This window comes from Amblyomma mixtum, chromosome 2 (assembly GCF_055824585.1).
Source record: "Amblyomma mixtum isolate Tamu chromosome 2, ASM5582458v1, whole genome shotgun sequence".
Taxonomy (NCBI): domain Eukaryota; kingdom Metazoa; phylum Arthropoda; class Arachnida; order Ixodida; family Ixodidae; genus Amblyomma; species Amblyomma mixtum.
Genome location: NC_143013.1, coordinates 284,864,407 through 284,889,940, shown reverse-complemented (window position 1 = coordinate 284,889,940; position 25,534 = coordinate 284,864,407). Strand labels below are relative to the sequence as shown.

Here is a 25,534-nt window from a genome sequence, read left to right as displayed (position 1 = left end):
TTGAGATCACTGAGCCGACCCGCAGTGGAACAATGCGAAAGGAAAACGTCCACATACTATATCGACGTGCGAGGCTGACGCCCGAGGCTGTTTTGACGTCCATGCACTACATCGATGTCCATGGCTACTTTGACATCTTTTTTTCGTGTTTAATTAAATTCACTAATGACACCTCACGAACCAAAATTTTCCCACCACAACATTTTATCACACACAAACACTATAACACATTTATCTTCAGGGAACGACGTAATCGTGCGGATAAAATATGCGGACATGTTTTGCAGACACTTTTTGCTGACGCGACATATCCATATAATGCTTTCGCATTGATATCAGAGTGGCGAAGAACGGATGGTACAGTGCGAACCGTATGCGTCGTGTACAGCTAGGTGCCACGGTTAAGAACTCATGTGACGTAGCTGCTGGCGTTGTCATCAGAGTCCAAGTGTGATGGCCTTGAGATGGTAAACAGAGACTTCCCAGCCGTTGATGACCGGGGGAAAACACTTGGAAGCACGCTTGAGTGCATTCAATAAATCACTGTATGGTGGCTGAAGGGCGGGCGCACGGCATCATGGCTGACGAAGACGTCCGTGCAGCGCTGAAGGTCAGGGTGCGTGGTGAAGCAGCTGACGTTAAAGGAAGTGCACTGACAAAGCAAGGCCAGAGGCCCTGTTTAGTTGCCGGTAAAGGCTTCGGACGGTCGGCCAATTAAAGCTGAAGCGTGGCGGCCGAAGGAGAGGTAGTTGGCATGATTGCAGCCGCACTGGATGTCAGGTGTCCGAGCATGAGTGACAAGGCGAATGTGATGGGCAGAACAGCTACCTTGACGATAAATTACAGTTAAATAGGTGCTGTGGGCAGGCAATGCCTTTATGCTACAAGAGCGCATGTAAAGGACTCCGTAGTGGGCTTACGGTCGACACAGTTAGTCTCTGGAAAAAGCAGGAGGGAAAAAAGTTTTCTGTTCGTTAGCACTTATAGTGAGCATTCCCTGCATTTAGCCGTTTTATGTGTTTATCTGTCAGTTTGTTTGTTTGCATGAAGCCTGTTTTGAGGCAGACTCCTCCCTGCCCAGGTGTGTGTGTGTGTGTGTGTGTGTGTGTGTGTGTGTGTGTGTGTGTGTGTGTGTGTGTGTGTGTGTGTGTGTGTGTGTGTGCGCGTGCGTGCGTGCGTGCGCGCGCGCCCACTATGGCAGGTCGCAGTTAATCGCGACAGGTTGCTCGGGAAGAGAAACCTCACTCTCAACCAATAAATACGTCAAACGCCAACATGCCTACAGAGAGACATAGAATAGATTTTTACTATCAACAAAAATTGGATAGCGTGGCCCTCTGTCCTTTTTAAGGCACTCTTCGGAACTCCGACCTATTGCCCGTCTATTGCCTTATGCGCTTTCTTCCTTCTTTAGCGCTGTACAGCTTTACCTTTTCCAAGAACTAACCTTCTCGCCCAGAAATTGGTTCTACTGGCTACAGATACTCCGCCTGTTGTCGCCGAAATTCGCGCACCAAGTTGAAGCCGTCCTGTTGAGTTTTTCTTCTCTCTGTGTTTGCTTGTTTCTTTACTAACCTTCCTGCTCCCGTGTTAAGCACTTAATAAGCTTGTCTGCAAGCGAAACCCACTAAAAAATCATGGTTTCATAAGCAAGCCTCTTTTCACTAAAAAAGTATGTTCCTGTCACTTCGCTGTTGTAATAAGAGCAAGCGGAGCGTTACATTGCATTAGTCGTGAAGTATTCGCTATCTCAACCGCCGTACTGTGAAAGTGTGATAGATTATGCTAATTCGAAACATTCCCTTTTCTGCAGATCCGAGTACCGCATGCTGCGAAATGATAGTGATAACTGATTTTGAAGAAAAGCAAAAATATGCATGGGAACGACACTTTTCAGTAAAAAAATAGGAGAAATTTAAGCCTTTATCGAGTAAAGGCTATCATTTGCCACCAGGATCATATGAAATCATTCGATCGGGTGTTTTCTGAGGTGGCCAGTTCTGTTTTTTTCCTTTCCTTCTGTTACGCGAAGTTACGAGAAACGGCGATAATCCAGTTTTCGCATTCCTCCGCGTAAAGTTTATGTTCGCCAAGTACGCCAACCCCCGGAAAGCGTGGCATTAGAGGACGCACCGAAGATGCGTCGCAGTCAAGCTGTCCATTAGAGTTTGTCCTCGCGAGAACCCTGGATTTCGGAGCACACATTTGCGACTGGTATACGCTTCGAGAGTTTGCTGCTGACAACTGTCTTACAACCCTCGCGCCTTTGCAGGTGGCGGCGGGAACAAGACGCAATTCACGAACGACACGGATGTGTTGGACGTGTTGGACTTCCCCTGCCTGGAGGACGAAGAGACAGTGGAGTTCCTACGAAGCCATGGCCGGGTGCTCTTCTTTACACGCGGCCCGGCCGGTTCGAGCAAAGGATCGGTGTCCTCGAGACTTCAGGAGTTGTATCCGGGCAGCCGTATTTGTTGGTCCAGCGAGGTCTTCGACGGGCCTGATGCTCAGGAGAAGACGAAATACGCTATCGTGTCAGCGCACGTGAAGTGCAGAGAGAAGTACGAACTCCTTAACAGCGAGAGCTCTTTCGATTTCGATATCGATGAGACAATGACTTTCAATGCCTCACAAGGTCAAATCGAACTTAACGTAGTGCTGGTATGGCCCATGCTATGGTAGTATGACTATAGGGTCATACCATTGGGCACCTGACCTTGACGTTTGACCATGACCTTGACATTGGCCTTGACATTTGATTTGAGACAGTAGAAACCATGCTTAACATAGCTTTCGCTCATATAACTAGGTTCAAACCACGTTGAACCCAACCATTTTTTTCCTGACGCAGACGTCATTACCGATGGCCTCGCCACACCTATCGTTTAATTGCCACCGAAGCTTTATAACTGTCAGCTTTGCTCGCTTGCTGAAGATTTAAGCAGCCGCAACGGCTTAAAGGCTATGGGGCTCAGCTGCCAAGTATGTGTTCGCGAACTCAGTCCCGATCGGGGTGTTTGCAATTCGATGAAGGCGAAATACCAGACCGGCCGCCTAGGGAGATTCTGGTGCACCTTTGTGATCCCATTTGGTAGAAATCAGTCCAGTTATCTACTGCGGTATGTATCATGGCCTGTACAACACTGCAGTGTGACACTGGCATGTGGGTTTGGTTTAATAGACGCTGTAGACTTTAGACACACTCCCGTGATAACATGTGCAGCGCTGTCAACACCAAGGTAACCATGCAACGCTGCGTCGAACCGTCTTTTGCCTGATCTTATATTAATGTAATCTTAAACACACCAGCTTCAGTCGGGTGACGATGCAGTTTAAGAGCTATGCCTGTTTCTTTTCAAGACCTGGTGCCAGAGAGGCACCACACCTTTGTGCACTAAGACATATAGGTAGAAAGCAAAATAATTAATGAATTTTGCCGTCGCAGATTAAGAAGTTTGCGGGGATAGGATGGCCGTAGCTGGCACAGGTCAGGGCTAATTGGAGAGATATGGGAGATGCCTTTGCTTTGAAGCATGGATGAAGCATGAGCTTTGAAGCATGACCTGCGTTTAGCTCACATTCTCGGTAAATTAAGGCGCACATTGTTCGAACCCGAAGCAGAGCATGAGGGAGAATCGGACGCCGAACATGAGGGCGCACTTTGCCGAAACATTCCGAAATTTTCTGTCCGAAGGGTATCTAACAGAAAATGACCTCAACCCCGAATAGGAATTGAACCGGCGGGGGCGCAAACAGATCAGTTTCACTTCCTGCTGCCTTTGATCACTCGGCCATTTTTTTTTACGCGAGAATTATAACAGTGAAATAATGTTCTATGTACAGCCGTTGTCAAAAGTGTAGAGGCCAAAGGGGTGCGGTTCTAAGGCTTGCAGTGGGCCTTTTGCAGCACCAGTGGAGGCTGTAACCTGCGCAGTGATGAGGACCAAAGTCCCTTTTACCTCGAAGAGATTTAGAACACTGGAGATGAATAGGGAGCCATACGGAATGGCCTAGAAGCAGACCCCATGGGCTCTAAACTTTTGACGAAGGGTGCACATGAACTATTCATGAAGACACGTTCACGCTACAAAGCTCCAGAACTATCAACATTCATTTAATTAAAAAGTCTGTAGGAAGCACCATCTGATCCACCTCAGAACAAAGCACGCATACGAAACAAAGCTGTAGAATGGAGGCAAGGCATAGCGCATTAACGGAGGTAGCGCCACGCCGGTTTGAATTGTGTCTGGGAATACACATCTCTGAGATGAGCAATCATTCGGCTGAAATGGGATTTTGTAGAAAAAATATAGGTCCACAATGCCGCTTCATCGTGAAAGTTTCCCATAGGCTGAGTAGTCCAATAAACCCAGCCATCACCGCATCCTCTTGCGCTAAGCCTTCGACATCATCATCTTTCATTCAATCATTCTATGCCGCGAATGTTCACGACTGCCGCTAAGAGAAAAATTGGTTCTGAGGAAGGGAAAGGCGCGTAACTCACATCCACAGTGTTTGCCTCAAAAAGGCGCCGTGAGTGTTACCAAGACGAGGATATGAAAGGCATGGTACCGTCTCACCTCCTGGTGAACACCTCAACGGCGTCGTCAGGGAAGCGAGGAATGTGGAGTGAAAGAAGAAAACGAGAACGAGGTGCCGTATAGTGGAGGGCTCCGGAATAATTTCGGCCATCTGGGGATCTTTAATGTGAACCGACATCGCACGACACATGGGCGCCTTTTGTGTTTCGCCTTCATTGAAACGTGGTCGCCGCAGCCGGGTTCGAACCCGGTTACTCCGGCTCAGTAGCCGAGCGCGCTAACCACTGCGCCACCGCGGCGAAGCGTAAGACAAGGGATGAAGAAGAAGGAGTAAAAAAGGAAGAGAGATCCTTTCATTTATTTCCTAATTGCTATTATCATTATTATTTTATTTTTCCCCACCATTATTTTCTTGTTTAACATTTTGTACACCTATCAGTTGCCGCCTGTGTCTTGGCCAATCCCCCGCAGTGGGTATGCGCCATTTTCTAGAGGACAACAACAACAACAATAAGTAGTGCTGTAGTGGACGGTTCCGATTAATTTGGAACACCTGGGGCTTTTTACCGTGCACTGACATTGTACAGCACACGGCTGCCTTTAGCACTTCGGCTCCTTTGAATCATGGCCACCGCGGCTAGGAACTAATTCCGCATCCTGAGGCTCAGCAGTCCAGTGCCCCAATCACTAAGCCAACACGGCTAGTGGTGGTGAAGAATGAGCGAGGGTGACGACGCTTCAAACAGAGAGAGACATTGAACACGCCGCCTAGCGCGAAAATAGAAGCTACAGCACTTAAAGAAACAGTAGCGAACAGCGCGACCAGCCCCGGCCACGTGCCGAAGGAGAGAGATGGCGACAGCAGGTACTACACACAACGCTGGAACCTTAGCGCAACACCACCTCCTCCTCTTCAGACTGGCGCTGGTCACGTGGGTCACCACACACCAGATGCGAGACACAACGAGCCTGCTGTCCCTCTCTATGAAATGAAAACTGCCTGAGTACACAAATTCCTAGGTTATGGTGTCACAAGGATGAAATCACGTGAGTCATTTAAAAAAAAAAAGGACAATATAATAGCCGTTTTTCACTCGCTGCCTTTCTGACTTAGGTAACGGGCTATTATTGCAGCAGTTAGCGCGAATTAGAACGTAAAGCAGTGAATATGTTGAAGTTTTTCTACGCCTGACGCAATCTCATACCTATACTTCTGAGGTAGCGACCAATGTTCAGCTATAAAAACCTAGATTTTTTGGGGAGAAGAAATTCAGTTTTAAATTATTTACTGAGTGCAGGCAAATTCAACATGATGGTACTGTCTTTGTCAAAAGTAACCAGGCTGCATGGTTTGCTTCTAGCTTGTATAGTGGAGCCCTTGTGGCTTTCCTAAAGATCAAAAGGTGCTGGAAGGTGAGAAGACCCCCAGTTCTTACCTTTAACGACCATTTCAGCTTCAGGGAAGCTGTAAGGGCTCCACTGTACGAGCTAGATGCAAATCATGTAGCCTGGTTACTTTTGACAAAAACTTTACATGTTTGCGAATATAGTGTGCGTCATTAGAAACGAAAGACACGATTTGGCGTCTGTAAAACCTAACAAGATTCACTTGAGAAACAAATTTGCAACTGCTAACCTCATCGTGTTATGCATGCCAATGCCTAACTGTCTTTTAAAGTGAAAATAGGTACTGCAGCACTTGCAGTACTTATTGCAGGATAGATATCCCATTTTTCTTTCTACACTGGAAGCAGTGGCCAGTTGCATGGTGTAAGTGGGTATCTTGTGCCGAACACGCAACTGCAAGACTACTGCGTGAGCCATTTCAGTTCCTAATCACACGTGGACGACACATTTACGCTAGCCCAGATTTATTCTACTTTTAGTACCTTTGGCGCGTTGTAGAAGTGCTGCTTCTCCGAAACTTTGACTTTGCAGGCAGTTGTCGGCTGAACATTCCAGTTCCTTGATTTTGCTGGTTCTCATCACAGGGCTGCTGAATATATGAAGCAGAACGAGCCAGTTATTATCATCAGGAACCCTAATGTACGTGTGTGGGAGATTTCGCCGTACCTGCAATTGGCTGCCACTTACGGCTACACCGTGGTCATCCTCGATCTGAACAAAAATCTCGCTTTTGACCCGCAGGTAAGCACTTTTTTCCTGTTTTTCCTGCGCTGTGCGTCAAACTGAGCGCTAAAACTCTCAATAGCGAACAAGAAATTGCTGTTCTGAGACAAAGCAGTTTCTTTTTCGACCTCCATGCGCACTTTTAATACCGTAATTAAGCAGGTTACGGTATTAAAACTCTAGAAATTATACTGTTTTTCTTTCAGTAAGCTTCTCGTTTAAGTAACAAGAAAAGTTGCAACAGCGGACTACATTTTTGTCGTGGAGGTATTCTGTGCTGCGGTCCTGAATGTGGGCGGAGCTTCACCGCAGACTTACGTAAACGCACATTTCTTTCTGTGTATGAGGACCTCCTTCCCTTACAAAAAAATTTTTAGACAGTCTATAGACAGCCTAGATTTACGGACATACACTTTTAGTAGACTTCTTTCTATAGACAGTCTATAGACCATGAATAGACAAAAAGAAATATCTAAAGGAAGGCAGCAGAGTCTATAAGGAGTCCATCATTTCGCTCACAGCGCAACAAGAACGGGACACGAGACGAAAGACTAACACAAACAAGCGCTGTAACACAAACCAGCGCTTGTTTGTATTAGTCTTTCGTCTCGTGTCCCGTTCTTGTTGCGCTGTGAGCGAAATGATGAATACTTACCAACTCGCCCAAACTTCCGCCTTGCTATATGGAGTCTATAGACTGTCTATAGACTATTTCTTTAAGGGTTGTTGCATGCCTATATGTGCAGGTTCTCGCGGCTACTAACAAGCACAGCCTGGACGAGGAGTACATGAAACACAGACTGAAACAATGGGAGGACGTGCATCCCTTCGCTATGGGCTGGTCTCCGAGGCCGCGGGACGCAGCGTCACTTGTGCGCCGTTACGAAGAGATCGCAGCACGCCTTACCAAATACAACCGTGAGCGCAAAGTTATGCCTGAGCTACACCAGGGCCTGTAAAATGGACTGTAATACCCCTGCCACACGCCAAAATTAATGTCATTCCCATGGAATGACGTTCGGGCGAAGTATTTCTCCAACTTTGCACTAGAATCTACATCATCATTTCATCCAATTGATTTACTTTTAAAAAAGAAACAAAGCCTTCGAATGCATTCATTACTGCCGTTAAGAAAAGAGAAAAACGTTTCTTCGGCACACAGTTCAGGAATGTTTGACTTGCTGCCGTCTAGATGGCGCCACAGTATGTTATTCTTCTCGCGCGGTACGCTAGCCACTCCCAACTACCGTGCTCCCAACTAAAACTGTTGTGACGACGGGCGGCAGTGCGCGCAAGGTGCGCCCGTAGCATGCGCAAAGCTTTTGCGGACGCACAGCTAATACTGTCTAATTTCACCATAGAGAGCATTTCACAAAATGACGTCCGCCATTTGCCTGCCGCCGCTGGCTGAACTTTGGCTTGACTTGGACTCGTGGTGTAGCAGTGATCAACACGTTATTGAAATGAGGATTAGGATTTTAAAGCCGGTTTCCATTAGCAAAGCAATACTTCTTGCAACGTATTGAAGCATACATAAAAATTTTTGTATGCTGTACTCTCTTTCCATCGCAATCGCCATCATTTGCAAATGACATTAGTTTTTGCCGTGTAGCAGCGCACAGAAAAAATGACATTAAGTCGAACAAATGTCATTCGATGAGAATGACATTAAATTTGCCGTGTGGCAGGGCTATAAGATGGGGCTTGAACATGCTCGCTCAGCATGGATGGGCAGGGACTGATAAAGTAACAATGACTAGTGGGTTGTTAGTGGCTCATACTCATGCTCGCAGCGTAGCAGGGGCGTCAGAGTTGGGTGGGCGGATGAGGTTAGGGTTAAATGGAGGGAAATGGAAGAGGCCTTTGTCCTGCAGTGGGTGTAGTCAGGCTGATGATGATGATGACTCGTGTAAAGAGCATGGGACTGGGAACACAACGACGTCGGACAGAGGAAAATAAAAGAGGTCACAACAAGAGGTTGATTAAGAAAAAGTGTGGGCATATTATAGATACACGGCCCTTTGTTTTGGCACACAGTTTTTTTTTCGTAATACAGGGAGTAAACATCGAGTGATATGTTTTTTGTTCAACGTCGGCTGGAAATTAGGTTATTCGGGTAATGTTTTTTAATTGGATCCTTTTCGGGTGATTTTTACACTAAAAATAAGTCACCATTTGTGGACGTTGTTCCTCGGGATATAAAATTACATGTTTTCGCTAAACAGTCTACAAATGGCTGCTTGCACCAAAAAACTGTCCTCCGAGTGACGCATTTCTCTTTTTATATTATTACATCTAGTTGCTCGCATAGGTTACTTTCCTGAACCTGAGCGCTTTAAGGTTTGCCCTTATGGTAGACGGGTTTCTCGACGGGCTGATGTGTTGAGTACAGCATATATGCTGCCAGATGGCGCTGTTAATGTGTTATCATTAAAAAAGCCATGTGAAAAAAACCCGAAGTCCGTCTTTCAGTGCACAGCCCCCGAGAAAGCCGAAAAAAAAAACACTTGCCATACTTACGGCCTCGAATGCGATTCGAACCCGGGGCGACACGAACAGATCAGCTTCGCCTGCAGCTGCTGTAGGTCACTTGGCTATCGCATCTATTTTTTTAATGGCGCAGCCGTTCTTCCTCAATGTTAAGCTGCCAGCCTCTCGCGATGTGCTTTGGAAATAGTCGTCTTCATCAACTTCGAACCATGTGCAATACAGACCAAATCCAAGACCACGCGGGCACTTGCACGCACCACCCAAAATTCGAACGCGTGGCCAGTTTTGTGCGACCACTTACAAACGAAAGAGCACGAGGCAAGGTTGCAACGCGTGGTCGGTTTGAAGCCTACGCTTGACCAAAATGGACATCTTATTTGAACAAACAGGACACTATCTCTAATGATTTCAAAGAAATTAAATGCTGTACAAGCAGCCTTCCTCCCTGCGTGTCTAACGGCCAGCATGTCGCACTTTGGCACTATAGTTCGCGCACAGAGGGCGCCACAAATTCGTCGCGCACGCGCTAGTTTGCATCACAGTACAAAGAGGGCACCACGGGTCCGTGCGCTCACGAAGGGGGATCCCACATATGCTAACCCATTCTGTCCTCATGAACCGCACTGTTCCCTCGTGAGTTTTTAATCTTTCTTCCGCGTAGTGCTGCTGATGCTGTCTGACAACTTGGTTTTTCCCATACTTACAACCATCGACATCAATTAAAGAAACGGAGCTATAGTTGGTGATGCATTTTTTCTTTCCGCATTTCTATGCTACACCCCACTCTCGTCCCTTTTAGTACATCCTTGTCCATTCTGTCTTCACTGAGAGCGTTCAAGCTACAAACAAATGCCCACATCAGTTTGAGGCACAAGAGATACGTAAAAAAATTCGACATGTCGCAGAGATTGTTATCTACAAACTGCTTTACTGTGCGAGACTGCATGTCATGTACGTCTTTATTTTCGGCCCCCTGCTCACAGCGAACGATCAGGTTTCTCACAGAAGCTTTGAAATCTGGCATGGCACTCAATGTGAAGGTGCCAGGTCACGTGTTCCCGTGTTCTCCCTCAAGCTGATGATTATGCAGCACACTCAGAATAACTTTTTCTGTTAAATTTTAAATAGGGAGTAATTATTCATTGCTTTTTGAGGCTGTTCATTATTTTTGGAATACCAGAAAGGGCCTCGGAAGCGATTACTTTTCCTTCTCTTTTCTCGGCAGAAGTACAGCTGAAGCAGGTCCGGAACACTGGAGTCTACCCTTTTTGTCTGGCGCGTGTCTGCTGGTTCGGCTGGGATGAGCAGAACAGAAACTACTGCTGCAGCGAACCGGTACGCAGTGAGGACCTTGTTTCCATCTCGCCTTGGATAAGGCCTGTGTTACGAATATTTACCGCCAACGTGCCTTTTCACGCTTTCGTTGGGCTGGCATTTTATGCTGAATTGCAGTTTCATTCTTTTAGTACCGAGACAGGACTGACTATTAGAAGTCTTATATGACTTGACTGAGCAGTCGCACTTCCGAGGCCACCCTCAGGAAAAACAAATTAGCAAGAGATTTCTTTATACAGAGACCATAAAAACTCCCAAAGCTCCTATTTCCCTGCCCTGATAACAAGCGATTGCGTTTGTTGTGTCTACACCCATTGTATCATATCAAAGCGCCCACGTCTCAAAGTTTCACATGTTCCATGCCAAAGTGGATCACACAGCATGCAATTGGTGAGAGTGCCCTCTTCCTGGTTTACCTGGATGACGTTCCCTCAGTATTTGATTTCTGTTTACTTAATCTTATAGATAATGTGATCATCTCGATTTTTGATAAATTATTGAACTGTCAAGGTAGAGCAAATTCTAGAGTGTGTGAGGAACCAGTAAATGAAAGTTCATTCAAACTACCTATCAGCAAGCTGGATTCAGGATGGTTGCTGCTTTGTTAGAAATATTATGGATACCAACAGCCCACGAAATTAAAGACAAAATCAAACATACCTCATGAAAAAGCATTCACAGCTACGACTGCCCTTGGAAACACTCCAGTTTCTTATCTAATCTGTCGTGGCTGAAGTTGCCTTAAATATATGCTTAACAAACTTGTAGACTTAAAGAGCTCTTCTCTGGATGGCAACGTGGATTGATGCACCCTTCTGTGTGAATTCTTTCTTCCAGGTGATGAGAGCTTATGGCTCAAAAGACGAGATCAGTGTAGTTGGCTACGCCGTCCTCGGCGATCTGGTCTTAGCTGTGGTGCACCTCACAGACGTCCAAGAAGCACTCATAGGTGATCACAAGCGAGATGGCGATCGTAACGCAGCAAACAATGTTGCCAACGACGAGGACTGGATGCCCCCGTTGTTTCCGGAGTTTGATGAGATGCGGTGCACCTTTAACCTGGACACTATCTCCACGCAAGCAGTAGGGCATGAGGCTTTGGAAGAGACGTCCGCATACCACGAACTTCCGCTACCTTCGCGACTAAGCTTCATCGTCCTGGGCTCCACCAGCCCTGAGCCCATCACATACAGTGAGACTGTGCGCCGCTTTGCAACGCTGCGCGATGCAGTGCTTTCCTGGAGCGGAATGCCTCCTTCACAGGCAAGGACTGAGTCGGGTGGCGTTGCTGTGTATGGTGCGAGCTCGGACAATGGCTTCCCTGTCCTTGTCCTGGACGACAAGACGGTCAAGTTGGACGTACTCTTCACTGGCTACTACCAGTCTCACGTCACACGGTGAGTTTTCTAGCGCTTCTGCTTGCGGGAGGAAGCAATTTCAAAAGTCTTTGTCTCCCCCTCCACCAGCAACTCTTCTGTTCTTTGGTTTCGGACATAAATGAAAGTACGCTTCTATTGCAGGGCAAACATGCGTTGTCTGACGTGGTCATCTGGAGTTGCCTGCGTGAGGCGCCCATTACTGGACACACCGCAACACGTCGGTACCGGATGTGACAAACCGAGTGAGTTTGATGAAACTATTGTCTTCACATTGGTGAATTTGAAGTTAAGTGGTCCCATAGGTATGCACTTTCACTAGAATACAGTGACCGAACAGATCACAAAAAAATGAACCTGTTCTCCTGCTATGGGGACCTCACACTTATCATAAATATGAACGTCACACTTCAAGCGGCGTTCACCATTGAGTAGTCAAACCGTGCTACTGTCTGGAGGTTTCATTCCAGCTATGCGGATGCAATCCGCAGAGCTGCAGTCTTCCGTCGTGATATATCTTATGTGATCAGGCATCTGCCTTGTGTGCAGAAGGTGCTGGATGCAATATCCGTTTCTTTGTGAAAGGTAAAAATGTTTGACTAGATGCTTCACTTCTGTGTTGGAGGAACGCCTTGAAGAGCTGCCTCCCGCTTTTTTTGTTTGTTTATATAGCAGTGGTGGTCGATTACTAGAGCACCTGTATTAGCTTTCCAAAATGTGCAGCATGGATGTGGAATCCTGGCACGGCTTCAAAGCCGGCTGTTTTGGTAACGGATACAAGTGGTAACCGGCTCTCCAAGGAGTGAAATGCTTACTCTAAGCGTTTTTTCGTCCTTTCAGATCAAGAATTGGTCCTTTCGAACCAACTGCGGAGGTGAACTGCGTTGCCATAACCATTAGTCCTTTTTGAGACCAGATGTAGGGAAGCTAACCGTTAGTCTGCCATGAATCATCGCTATGCGCAACTGTTCGTCCGGGGGGCAATGTGGGGATAAAACTGTTCATTCTGAGAGAGCAACTGCTGAAAGGAAAAAAGAATTTCGCCCAAGCTGCGGGTCCAGACGCATACCGCTGTGGGTTCAAAAGCAAACTTCAGAGAATCCTATACATGTCATTCGTCTATATAATCACCACTGGCCGACCTTCATGTGGCGCCAGTTTTTCTGATATTCGTACCAAAATTGTGACGCAACCGTTTCTCACTGCGTTCCGGTTGGTGTCGTACGATTTGTCGTCGTTGCAGAGAGCTCAGATTTGCTAGTAATGTTTCAGGCTAGCTTGAGACAGGGATTCGAACAGACGACATGTGCTTGTTCAATTGTGTGCCTTCCTAGATTTTCGCATCAAAATTGTGTTGCCACCATTAGTAGTACAGCGTTCCGGGTGGGCGTCACAAACAACCAAATGTGTCCACGACATGCAAACTCGGCCAACCTCATCGCCGTGCAGAGAAGGGTTCGAAAGCTTGAGGTCTGGTGCGCGACCAGTACACAAACACGTAAACTCGTAAAAAAGGAACTTATAATTGTAATTTAACGTGTTGGGAATTAAATGCAATAAGCAGGGTATGCGCGAAAATAGGGCTGTCATGGCCCCTTTAAATGTCACTGTAGAATTTTTTTTTTCTGCAAGAGAAGTTAAAGTTACACTTTTCTGCTGAAAGAAGACGTTGCGATCACAGGCCCGCTTGAAGGTGCGGGACCTCAGCCACCAAAGACACCAATCTTCCAACTGTTCTTTACTAACGTCTACCATGGATGCATTCACGTTACCTTCGATTCCTCTACACCCTAGCTGTGACCCGACGCCCGAGTAGGTCATCCTGGTTTAAATGGCGGCGATAGTTGCCACAGTAACATTATCCTGAGAACCACCATCCCCTTCCAGCTGTGTCTTTCACGTTCGGTTGACTCGTATACTTCCATGGTACATCTAAAGACGGCCCACAGAAAAACACGCAAAACACAGGGAGAACGGACAGGACAAGAGAGCTCTTGTCCTGTCCGTTCTCCCTGTGTTTTGCGTGTTTTTCTGTGCGCCGTTTTTAGATGGATCGTTACCAACTAGCCCAACTTTCTGCTTTACTGAACTTTACTTCCATGGTACAGTTGTTTTCTTTTTTTTTTCAAGAACCGGGTCAGTCGCTTATAAATTGTGGTGCTTTCATAACAATACTAAGAATTAGGAGCATACTATCTTCGGTGCAATAGTCGGGCACTCTATAACCACGCTGAAATCCGTGTGCAGCGATAATGGCCGGCGACGTCTGGTGTCCGGCGAGCAGCACGCAGTTGCTGGATGGCATCGATGTGCCGTACGTGCGGGAAGAAAAGACAGTACGCTTTCTGCGCACCCACGGTCGCCTGCTGTTCCTGGTGCGTGGCCGTCCCAGCTGTCTCAAGGACACTGTGCTCGCCGAGCTGGAGAAGCTGTACCCGGCCAGCCTCGCCTACATGTCCGACTTGCCCCCCAAGTGGGACGGCTCCACCTTGCGGGAATTTCACAACCGCTGCCTCAACGCGTGAGTGAGGGAGGGTGGTGGCGGCGTTTATGTCCATGCGGAGTTAGCCTCACCGTAGGCAATTGCTGTGATTGAGTCACTTTACTGAATGAAAGTTTGGTTTGGTTTATTGGGGTTTAACGTCAAAAAGCAACTCAGGCTATGAGGGACGCCGTAGTGAAGGGCTCCGGAAATTTCGACCACCTGAGGTTCTTTAACGTGCACTGACATCGCACAGCACACGGGCCTCTAGAATTTCGCCTTCATCGAAATTCGGCCGCCGCGGCGGGGATCGAACCCGCGTCTTTCGGGTCAGCAGCCGAGCGCCATAACCACTGAGCCACCGCGGCGGGGCTGAATGAAAGTGTCTCTACCACTTTCCCTTAAAGGTGCACTGAAGAGGAATCTGAAATCGTCTTTTTTACCGCGGGAACTCTACACTGTCCGAGCATTCTTAGAAACCTTGATTTATTGCCCTGTGTGGCCGATTTCCCTAATTAAATCGGATTAACGTCCGGCTCCCGCCTTTTTTTTTTTTTTAATTCTCCCCGTACACTGGGCGCAGTCGACCATATATCCTCCTTGGAGTCGACCAACGCGTGGAGTGCCTTTCAGCCAGCTCCGTGGAGACTTGCCGCTCTGCAATCGGTGGAGTAATACGTAGTAATCCGTAGTAGCAAATAGTCCACGCGTATTTTTAATTTGCTGGCTTATTTTGCGGCTATATTATCTGCGAATCTATCTATTTATTCACGGAAACCTAAAAAACAAAATAAAGCGAAAGCAAAGCCTCCACGGAGCTGGCTGAAAGGCACTCCACGTGTTGGTCGGCTCCGCCCACCGTACGGGGAGAATTAAAAAAAAAAGGCGGGAGCCGGATGTTAATTCGATTCCTCTTCAGTGCACCTTCGTTTGTTCTTTTTTTGCCGCGGGAACTCGATCTACACGTTCCGAGCATTCTTAGAAACTTCGACTTATTGCCCTGTGTGGCCGATTTCCCTAAGTAAATCGAATTAACATCCGGCTCCCGCCTTTTTTTTTAACTCACCTTCGAAAAGAGGAAGAGTTAGCCAAAGTGTGGAGTTCCTTTCAGCCAGTCGCGTGGCGGCTTCGTTTTCGCTTTTTTTTTTTAGGTTTCCGTGAATAAATAGTTCCAGTCGCAGACTACACAGGCGTAAATTAGGTCCGCGGAAATAAAAGTACGTGTGGACTCTTTGCTTTCGTCAATCGCTACGTATCACTCCGCCAATGGCAGAGCGGCAAGCGGCCACGCGGCTGACTGACTCCTCCTCTTTTCGAAGGTGAGTTCAATAAAAAAGGCGGGAGCTGGGACGTTTAATTCAATAGAGAAATCGGCCGCACAGAACAATAATTTTGAGTTTCTAAAAATGCTCGGAGTGTGCAGGTCGAGTTCCCGCCGTAAAAAGACGAGCACAGATTCCTCTTTAGTGCACCTCTAAGGCCAGTGTCAAGACTTCAAGAGTATTAACGCGTCATCGTAAAAGGCCTCGTCGTCCAGAAAATCTGGCGTCGGCGTTGTTGGCGTCCTGAGCGAAAAATCACGGCATGGCTCTGGCAGTGGGTCCCCTGAGAGCAGCGCCTAGGAAGCAGAGGGGGGGGGGGGGGGTCTTAGGTCACGTGACTTTGCAGCGTCATCACTACATGTCCACCGGATAGTGAGAAAACTGCCCACTGGGGCAGATGGCAGTTAAATTAATGATTGATCGCTCGGGACGAGCAACCTGGGCCGCACAAGGCCCACCGCTGGGAGCACCTGCCATCGCAGAGCAGTGGCGCACCGCTCAACCGCGGCACCACTGCGCCGGGAGGGATATGAGAACTCAACAGGAAAATGGCGCAAAAGACGTGGACAAAAGAGACAAACACGACAGGACCAGCGCCAACTTACAACTGAATTTTATTTCGCACCAAACCCGCCTTTATGTAGGCCAACACGCCCTAACATCCGTGTAATCACGCACAGGCAGTAGAAAAGATCACTGTAAGATATCTAGCACATGAAGCGCAATAGCAACCACGTAACATACTATCATGGCTAAAAAGAACCCAACAAAAAAACCCAACAAAAGTATAGCAAACAACACTAAAACGGTCATGGCCAAGCAACTCTTCAACACCAAAAACGATACACACTAATGAGTGATACCAGATGACCAACAAGAAACGTGGAAAAAAGGTGAAGAATGAAGCGTTAAGACCAAAGCAGTGTCAAAGGTAAAGAAAGGTTGAAATGGATGAAGAGTGCAAACCTTAAAAATTGGAAACCAAAAACCAGCAGCCACATGAATGATAACCGATGACCAACCAGAAAAAAGATGGACGCGAAGCTGAGACCAAAGTCGGCGTCAAAGGTATAAAAACGAAAAAAAAATTGGAAACGAACAACCAGCAGCCATATGAATGATAGCCGATGACCAACAAGAAACATGAAAAAGGATGAATGCGGAGCTCAGACCAAGGTCGGCGTCAAAGGTGTAAAAAACGAGAACAAAAACCGCGCAAAAACCGCACATCGTCAAAAAAATCGTCAAAAATTGCAAATTTTTACACCTTTGACGCTGACCTTGGTCTGAGCTCCGCATTCATCCTTTTTCATGTTTCTTGTTGGTCATCGGTTATCATTCATATGGCTGCTGGTTGTTCGTTTCCAATTTTTTTTTCGTTTTTATACCTTTGACGCCGACTTTGGTCTCAGCTTCGCGTTCATCTTTTTTCTGGTTGGTCATCGGTTATCATTCATGTGGCTGCTGGTTTTTGGTTTCCAATTTTTAAGGTTTCCACTCTTCATCCATTTCAACCTTTTTTTACCTTTGACACTGCTTTGGTCTTAACGCTTCATTCTTCACCTTTTTTCCACGTTTCTTGTTGGTCATCTGGTATCACTCATGAGTGTGTATCGTTTTTGGTGTTGAAGAGTTGCTTGGCCATAGCCGTTTTAGTGTTGTTTGCTATACTTTTGTTGGGTTTTTTTTTGTTGGGTTTTTTTAGCCATGATAGTATGTTACGTGGTTGCTATTGCGCTTCATGTGCTAGATATCTTACAGTGATCTTTTCTACTGCCTGTGCGTGATTACACGGATGTTAGGGCGTGTTGGCCTACATAAAGGCGGGTTTGGTGCGAAATAAAATTCAGTTGTAAGTTGGCGCTGGTCCTGTCGTGTTTGTCTCTTTTGTCCACGTCTTTTGCGCCATTTTCCTGTTGAATCATGAACCAACTAGCCCAAACTATAGTTCTTCTTGAGCATATGAGAACTTTCAGGGATCTGTGAATGTAAAGTAGATAATGACATTCTGCATATATTGGAGTTAACCCATATATGCCGCTTTTTCCAACTTTTATCCAACTTTTTCTTTCAGGATGGAGGGCTTCATGAAGACTGACAGCGCAGTGATAATAAACCAAAGCCCTTTAGTAATGGTGTGGGAAGCGGCATGTTTTATTGCGGCGGCATCCACGTACGGCTACACCGTAATTGTCATCGACTTGCCGCGAAAAACTTATACAGATTACCAGGTAAAGGCATCGCTTTTCACTCTTGTTCTACCTCCCGAAACAATTTTGATGGTCTAGGAATTGGGTCATTAGTTGTATGCTGTTGCGAGGCAGTGTCTTTTTCAAACGCCCAGTTGACACGCAACGTGGCTCCCAAGCACCATAGGTAATCGGCTCAATATTGGGAATGGACGGTTTCACTGTGGTCTTCTGTATACGACCGGCATTTGCCAATACGTTCCCAATACTAAGCCTATTAGACACCTTTAGCATACCGTATACCGTGTTACCGCTACTGTTACCGGAGTACTGGGAGCCCGCCCACCGGCGGTGAGTACGCACTGATTGGTTCCGACGCTGCGGGCGCGAGCACAGCTGCCGGGTATGTGGCGCCATCTGGCGCCGTCAAGGCAATTTGCGCATGCGCATTGGTACCGGTAACGCTAACACTGCACACGGTATGCTAAAGGTGTCTGTCATCTGTGCTGCTTGGATCGTTGACATTCATCGCGGCAACGTGCGAAGAAATAGACGTGGTCACCGGCCCTGAGCTTGTCCATACTGCTGCCGGATAATCAATCGCGCGACGGGGACTGAAGCGCGAAGATTACGCTAATCCTATGCGAAGCCTTCATGGTACTTCCAAAGTCGTTTGCGTTCAAATGGACACGAAATTAACAACCTGCCTTCAAGTAGCCTTGAACTATGTTTAATATTTTTGTATTCACCGTGGTGCTAAAAATGTCCTTGGTATACTGCCTGTAAGTTTCAGATTAATGGCAATAACAGCTATTACGGAGGTGGCTAGAATAATTTAATTTGTCATATTAGTATAGATGGCATGTATTTGCGCCGCACTAGGCAGCGAGAAAACATGTGGAGACTTGGGAATGCGGCTTCCCCTCTCGCTCTAGTGCTATTAATATTGGTATTTTCGTTAATATTGGTTAATATTGGTAGTTTATTAATAGACTGTAGTTTGACTCAGCTGCAATGAGCCACTTTTCTATCCATTAGTAATGGCAGTGCGCGCGTCCATCGCTCGCTTTTTTACCCAGGATCGAATAACCAAGGCTCAAGAAAAGCCGTACGTCCTCTACGCGGTGAAACAGTGGGAAGAGTTGCACCCGTTCGCCATGGGCTGGTCTGCGAGACCCAAGGATGCAGCTCGTTTGTTGCGACGATTCCGGCAGCTGCGGACGGCGCTGCTAATGAAAGATCGTTAGTAAAACTTGCGCTGTTTTTTGGAGGCGTTGTAGACGCCAGGCGGCCTAAGACCTTTTCAAAATGGCCGCCTCAGAAAGCGTTTCCCGGTGCCTATCTGTTGAAGAATGCATCAGTGTCATGCTTCCCTTATTAAAGTGGTCTATAGACAGTCTATAGACTTCTTATAGACTCTATTGCCTTCTTGTAGATATTCTTTTGTCTATTCATGGTCTATAGACAGTCTATAGACTGTTTATAGACAAAAGTCTACTGGAAGTGTATGGCCATAAATCTACAGCTGGTCTATAGGCTGTCTACAGACCAGCTGTAGGTATAGAATTTGTATTGCATTCAGACGACTCTATAGGATTTGTCTATACAGCGTGTATAGAGTTTATAGACAGAAGTCTATAGACAGTCTATAAGCTGTTTAAAAAAATTGTAATGGTTCGCAAATGCATAGAGGGCCAAATTATCGATTCTAACTTAAAACCTTGCCTATAAATCCAATGTGCGGTCCAACTAGCAAAATATTGCCGAAGGTTGATCTATTTTTCGCTTATGGTTTCTTCAGGGCTTTAGGCGTTTGTCTGTGCAGACAGCTTGCACGGTGTTGCAAGGTATGCAGTGCATTTCATATGTGCTTCACGGCCATACCCTCTTGGGCAAGGGAAGAAACTCAGTTCTTTGGCCCCATGGTTCTTTCTTTGACGTGTATTCTCTTTTCACGCGATCGTCAAAAAGCCACCTCAGTTAGGGTAATCTTACAGCCCCCTTACAAAAATTTTTAAACAATCTGTAGACTCTTCATAGATATCTGTCTATAAAGTCTATAGACTCTCTATAGACAAATCCTAAAGGACAGTCTATAGGGAATACAAACTCTAGAGACAGTCTGTGACTGTCTATCGATTTAAGGCCATACACTTTTAGTAGACTTTTTGTCTATAGATAGTCTGTAGATTGTGAATAGACAAAAGAAATATCTATAGGAAGGCAGTAGAGTCTATAAGAAGTTTATAGACTGTCTATAGACCATTTTTATTAGGGGGACACGTATTCGGCTGTCACTCGTATGGCCTTGCCAAAAGCCGTAAATTAGACCTCTTTTTAAAAAAAAGCAAAAAAGGCGAAGAGAGGTGACAGAGGGCATAACAGAACTGGACAGAAGAAGCGCGCTCGACGTTCTTACTTCCAAGAGTAAATTTGTTTTGCAGGCACCCTGTGTCCAGGAGACGTGTACAGCAGTCAAGTTTTCCCCTTCTGCCTGGCGAGGCTCTGCCGTTTCGGTCGCACTCCAGAGGACAGGGATTACTGCAAGAGCGAAAAGGTACAAATATATATCAACGAACGAGATATGGTATCAACAATTTGCCTCCTTGTTTTTTTTTTCAGCGCTAAAGTCTGATCGCTTCAGTCTAGCAACCCACCTGTTTGTTTAAACGCACCTTGCTACTAAACTTCTGCATGCCATTTTTATTTTTATTTGCGTAGTACAAGATTTTTTAATGCTTCAACGCTATAATAGTACAGGAATTGAAACATATTTTTTTTATCCAGCTGCGCTAATCGCCGTCCTCCACTGACATTATTAGCTGGCTGCGAAGATTTTTGGCAGCGGATGTGACATGGAAGTCATAACTGACAGCTCTCTGAACTTTTCATTGGGTGTGCAATTTGTGCCATACAACTAGAATTTCTAGAACGTACTACGGGGAAAAAAACAATGCATGTTCTATGCTCTGTCTACTCATCAACAATCAAGACAAAATTTTTAAAGTTAGCCAGAAGCACATGACATACGCTATTTGCTTCCGATCTCTTCAGCGGTAATAGCATAAAATGGCAGTTTCCCCTCCGATTGTCGCGTAAAGTAAGTGTTCCCTAATATCCTAAAGTATCTGCGCCACTGCGCAGCTCTCAGGTGGCGCAGTTGTCGATTGGCCCATTGTCAGGTTAATCCCGCCTGCACATAAACATCACCAATTCAGCGGTAACGTCGGGGCCTGGCCAGTATCGCATCTGTGCCTCGCACAAAGATCGCTGGCCACAGGAGCTAGAGCAGGTGCTGCTATTCGGTTCACTAGCAGTTGTCTACGAAAACTCAGGGGTCTTCAGGTGGACGTGTGTGTATGCTTTATCGCTGAAGTCATCCTAAAAGCATGCAGGTGTATATTAGCGCTTCTGCAGTGATAGAGCCCGCACACGTTGCTACGCTCACCTCAACGTAACAGGTGGCGTTCGAGGTAGGCGTATCAGTGAAACCCACTGCTGCAGATGTCAACAAGAGTATGACAGCGCCTGCTGTAGCTGTAGAGCGCCGCCACAGCTGGTCGTTGTAATCATGGCAACGACACTGTTTGAAAGCGAAACTACGCCTTATACAGGGTGTTTCACCTAAGATTTTACACAATTCTTAATTATAGTCTTTTTGACTTAGAAGAGTGCTTTTTCGGCATAGCACTGCCAGCGGTGTAGTACATTAGAATACAGCTAAAAAGTACTAACCAGCAGGCTGATTAACTAATATTGAATAGTTAACTTTTTAGCTATCACCGTTAGGCTCCTTAATTATTAGAGGCGGGTAGCCCACCTTAAGTAATGCCCATATCAGTTTTTAGAATTTCGAAAACGATGTTAACCTCGGCGCTGTGACCCAAGAAATTTTGGCTATTTCGATGGATTTAGTGCACCGGAAAGGTTGCTTGGCCTGCAAGCTTCTCGAAAGCGCATATATTTTGGAGATTTAGCCAAAATTTGTTCGGCTACAGCGCCGAGAGTAACCGCGATTCCGATATTCTGAAAATGGTTTGGATATTAATCACGGTGGGCTACACGCCTCTTAATAATTGAGGAGCCTAATGGTAATAGTTTAAAAAGTTAACTATTCAATATCAGTTAACTAACCTGCGAGTTGGCACGTCTTTGGTGTATTCCAAAGTGCTGCACCACTGGAAATGCTATGGAGAAGAAAAGCGCTCTACTAACTCAAAAAAAGCCTATTTTTAAAAATTATGTACTTAAGTGAAACACCCTGTATAGGGCACCATTGTATGGTGCATACCAGTGCAATGCCTCTCAAGCCTTTTCTGTATTTGATCCACGCCATTACTCGACTCACGCAGGTCAGGAAAGCCTACGGGCGGAGTGACACGCTTCGCGTATTCGGCTATGCCGTTTCCAAAGGATATGTGTTCGCTTTGCTGGAGCTGAGTGGTGAACAGGCCTCGCTGAGCGGAGGCGAAGGCGGCGCCAGTGACGACATCGATCCACAAAGCTGGAAGGAAGTGTCCTCCATCATCGACCTCGCAAGGTTCTCGCCGGAGGAAGATGGTAGTGAACAGGAACGCCTTCTGCTCCGTGTTGGACGCAGGGTCAGCCTTAAAGGTAAGAATTATCTTGCCTCTCGCAGGGAAGGCTGCCTAGACCTATACAAAGTGATGCCCAGAGAGTATGTGGATAGAATGTGGTACAAATACTGCGATTTCTTTGGAGCATGTTTTTTTCTAATATAAACAAGAGTCAAAAGAATGGAACCATCGTAGAAGGACACACAGAAAAAATGAAAGCGCACTGTTGCACCAGCTGCTGGCATTTATTTAAAACATTTACAAACTGCACACTTGTCTTCGGCCACTCTTCAGTCCACGGAATAAGGTTTCCACAGTTTTAAACGTTTTCTGTCAGGCCGGTTGCGTTGTTCAAAGAACATACTGATCTGACCAAATATTTAGGAGAATCCCCCAAGGTGGAGTATATTTGTAATAAGGGAGTAATTACTCATTGATGTCCACCCACAATATTTGGTCAACACTGTTCCCACTTCGAGTTAATGATCAATTCGCTCTCACCCTACCATAAGCTTGCCGTCCCAGTTAGCTCAATTGGTAGGTGGTGGGTGGTGAAAACATTTATTAATCATAGAGAGAGGTGTTGGGGGTCGTGACCTGAAGGCACACCATTGGCGTTTGCCGCAGCCCGGGCGCGCTGCGTTAAGGCCCTTTGGGCCTCGAGGGTGCAGCAACCGGACAGGGTCGCCTCCCAGTCCTCTCGGGTGGGGTTCGGGATAGGGGGTAGGGATGGGTTCTGCTGGCAGGCCCACACCATGTGGTAGGTGTCAGACACCTCCCCACAGTGTGAGCACCGCCCGTCGAATTTAGGATCGAAATGCTTTAGAATTGCCGGGCACAACATCGTGTTGGTGAGCAGGCGCAGGAGTACCCGCTCGTTGTCCTTCCCCAGCCCTTTGCATGGGGTGGGAAGAGTTTGGTGCGTGGATTTGTAATAATCGCATATTTCCTTAAAAGTGTAAATCGGATTGAAATGGAAGTCCTGGTCGGCGTCGGGTCCCGTGGGAAATGCCCGGAGAGAGAGCGCGCGGGCGGCGGCGTCGGCTGCCTCATTTCCGTGGACGCCTTGGTGACCTGGAGCCCAAACGATAGATCGGTGCGCGGGATCCGAGTCTCGGCTACAATTTTGGTAAATACGATAAGCTAGGGGAGTAACCCACCCTTGCGTGACGTTTCGACAAGCCCCTCGTGAGTCGGTGATTATGTATTTGGAGGAGGTGTCAGAGGCTGCCAAAGCGATGGCAACCTCTTCTGCGTGAATTGCTGACTGGGCCTTGAAAGTAAGGGCGTCTACTGTTTTACCCTCGTGGACGACCGCGGCCGTGTACCATCCCCTAGAGTCCGGGCCGGACGCGTCCACGTAGAAGACTCCTGGTTTGCTCCGAAAATGGCGGTCCAAGGCTTCCGCCCGCGCCAGGCGCCTGCCATTATGATCCTCTTTGGACATATTGGTGGGGAGAGGCCGCACGTGGAGGGCGCGTCTCCAGTGTACGGGAAGGCGGCATCTCTCCTCTGTGAATTGAGTGTGCTGGATGTGTAGTCGGGCTAAAAGGCGGCGACCCGACCCTGTCTTTGTGAGACGAGTGTATTGGTTGTTGAGGTGGGCCTCCCGAAGCTCCCTAAAAGTGTTCACCATCCCCAGTGCCATAAGGCGGCTGGTAGAGGTAGAAACTGGGAGGTCCAGCGCTCGTTTCATGATTTTGCGGAGGATGACCTCGAGGGAATCCTCCTCCTGTTTCCGCAGGTGGAGGTAGGGAGTCGAATGCAAGATTCGACTGGTCACGAATGCGTATTGGTAGAGCGACTGCTCCGGTGAAGCGGTGGGGGGAGGGGGGGGAGGGGGGGGGGGGGGAGGGGGGGGAATTCACGCACAAAGTCACGAAAAGAACTCACACGACGTTTCTGAGCCGTTTGCTTCGCCTTGCATGGTTTCGATAAACGTGTCTCTTAGCTCATTTTGTGTTACCGAGTGCCACTCGCTCGAAGGGCTACCATACGTACATGTATGCTCTGCAGTTTCAGGTCGTACAGTACCTGTAACTAACACCATTTTGTGTTATCTTTCTCGCAAGACATGGACCCTTCGAGAGTCACCTTCATGCCGCTTGGCTCGACCAGAGGAACCAGGTACAGCTACAGCAGAGCCGCGGGTGTTCCGTGGACGCTGCTGTCTTCGAGGCTGCGTTCTTGGGCCACACAGTCGCCGGAGGGCGCGGGCTGTGTGGGGAGAGCCGCGGGCGTCGAAGTGTACGCCTCCACAGGGGCGGCCGATGACGTCATTCTCCTGGTGGACGACACCACGGTGGAGCTGGACGTTGTCTTCACGGGATGCTACCACCCTCACAAGACTGCGTGAGAAATCTTTCTTTATTTCACCTATTTTGTCGCATGCATCGCTTTCCTTATCGGATTATTGCACGTCTTTTTCATATTTCATTTATAAGCCTATTTGTTTAATGTAGTCTGTCTTCCACATTGAAGTGGCCAGAAACAGGACGAAATTGTGTGCGAAAAATGTTTGAGTCCTGTCTGTTTGCTCAACTAACCTGTGGCCCATCGAGTCTCCCGTTGGTTTCTGCATCATCGATTATTAGCTTTACCACATCGCCAGTCATTACCGCGAGGCGACATCTGCGCATGCGCGTCAAGAGGCGCCAACTGAGCATACGGAGGTGATCAAAAAGGGTCAGTTACTCAATACGCCTCTTACTGCACAGGCATGAATTGCGTTCCGATGTGAGCCCGCAGTAGCCTCGCTTGCGGGAGGTGCGGGGTTCGACTCTCAAGGTTCTTGGTTCCGATGACGAAGGAGGAAGAAGGATAGATAGCTGGGCGAGAACGGCTGATTTCTTTCATATGTATGTTATAACGAGCCGATCAACTCCCTTTCCTTGGGATGATCGATACCAACAATAGGTAGGATAACAGGGTTCTCAGTCGCTCTCCGTACCAGCCGTTCGATCATGTTCCACTTAACATTCGTGGTAATGCAGGACGTACTATGTCCGCCGCTATGGACGAGGGTGGCGCTGGTGAACACTCTCGATAGGTTAGGTTACACGCAGCGTAAACAGTCGCGTAAGCAGACAGGG

General features: G+C 47.2%; 1 protein-coding gene across 1 annotated transcript; it reads left to right on the top strand.

Moving 5' to 3' along the window:
* Positions 1–577: 577 nt before the first annotated feature.
* Positions 578–24,798, top strand: LOC149364323 (uncharacterized). The gene is made up of 13 exons (XM_089568669.1): positions 578–689; positions 2,273–2,561; positions 6,533–6,689; positions 7,418–7,589; positions 10,387–10,496; positions 11,334–11,893; positions 12,017–12,117; positions 14,120–14,393; positions 17,751–17,907; positions 18,945–19,107; positions 20,310–20,422; positions 22,218–22,479; positions 24,515–24,798. Exons 1-13 carry the CDS (start codon positions 578–580, stop codon positions 24,796–24,798), a joined length of 2,754 nt encoding a protein of 917 aa, XP_089424795.1.
* Positions 24,799–25,534: the final 736 nt, after the last annotated feature.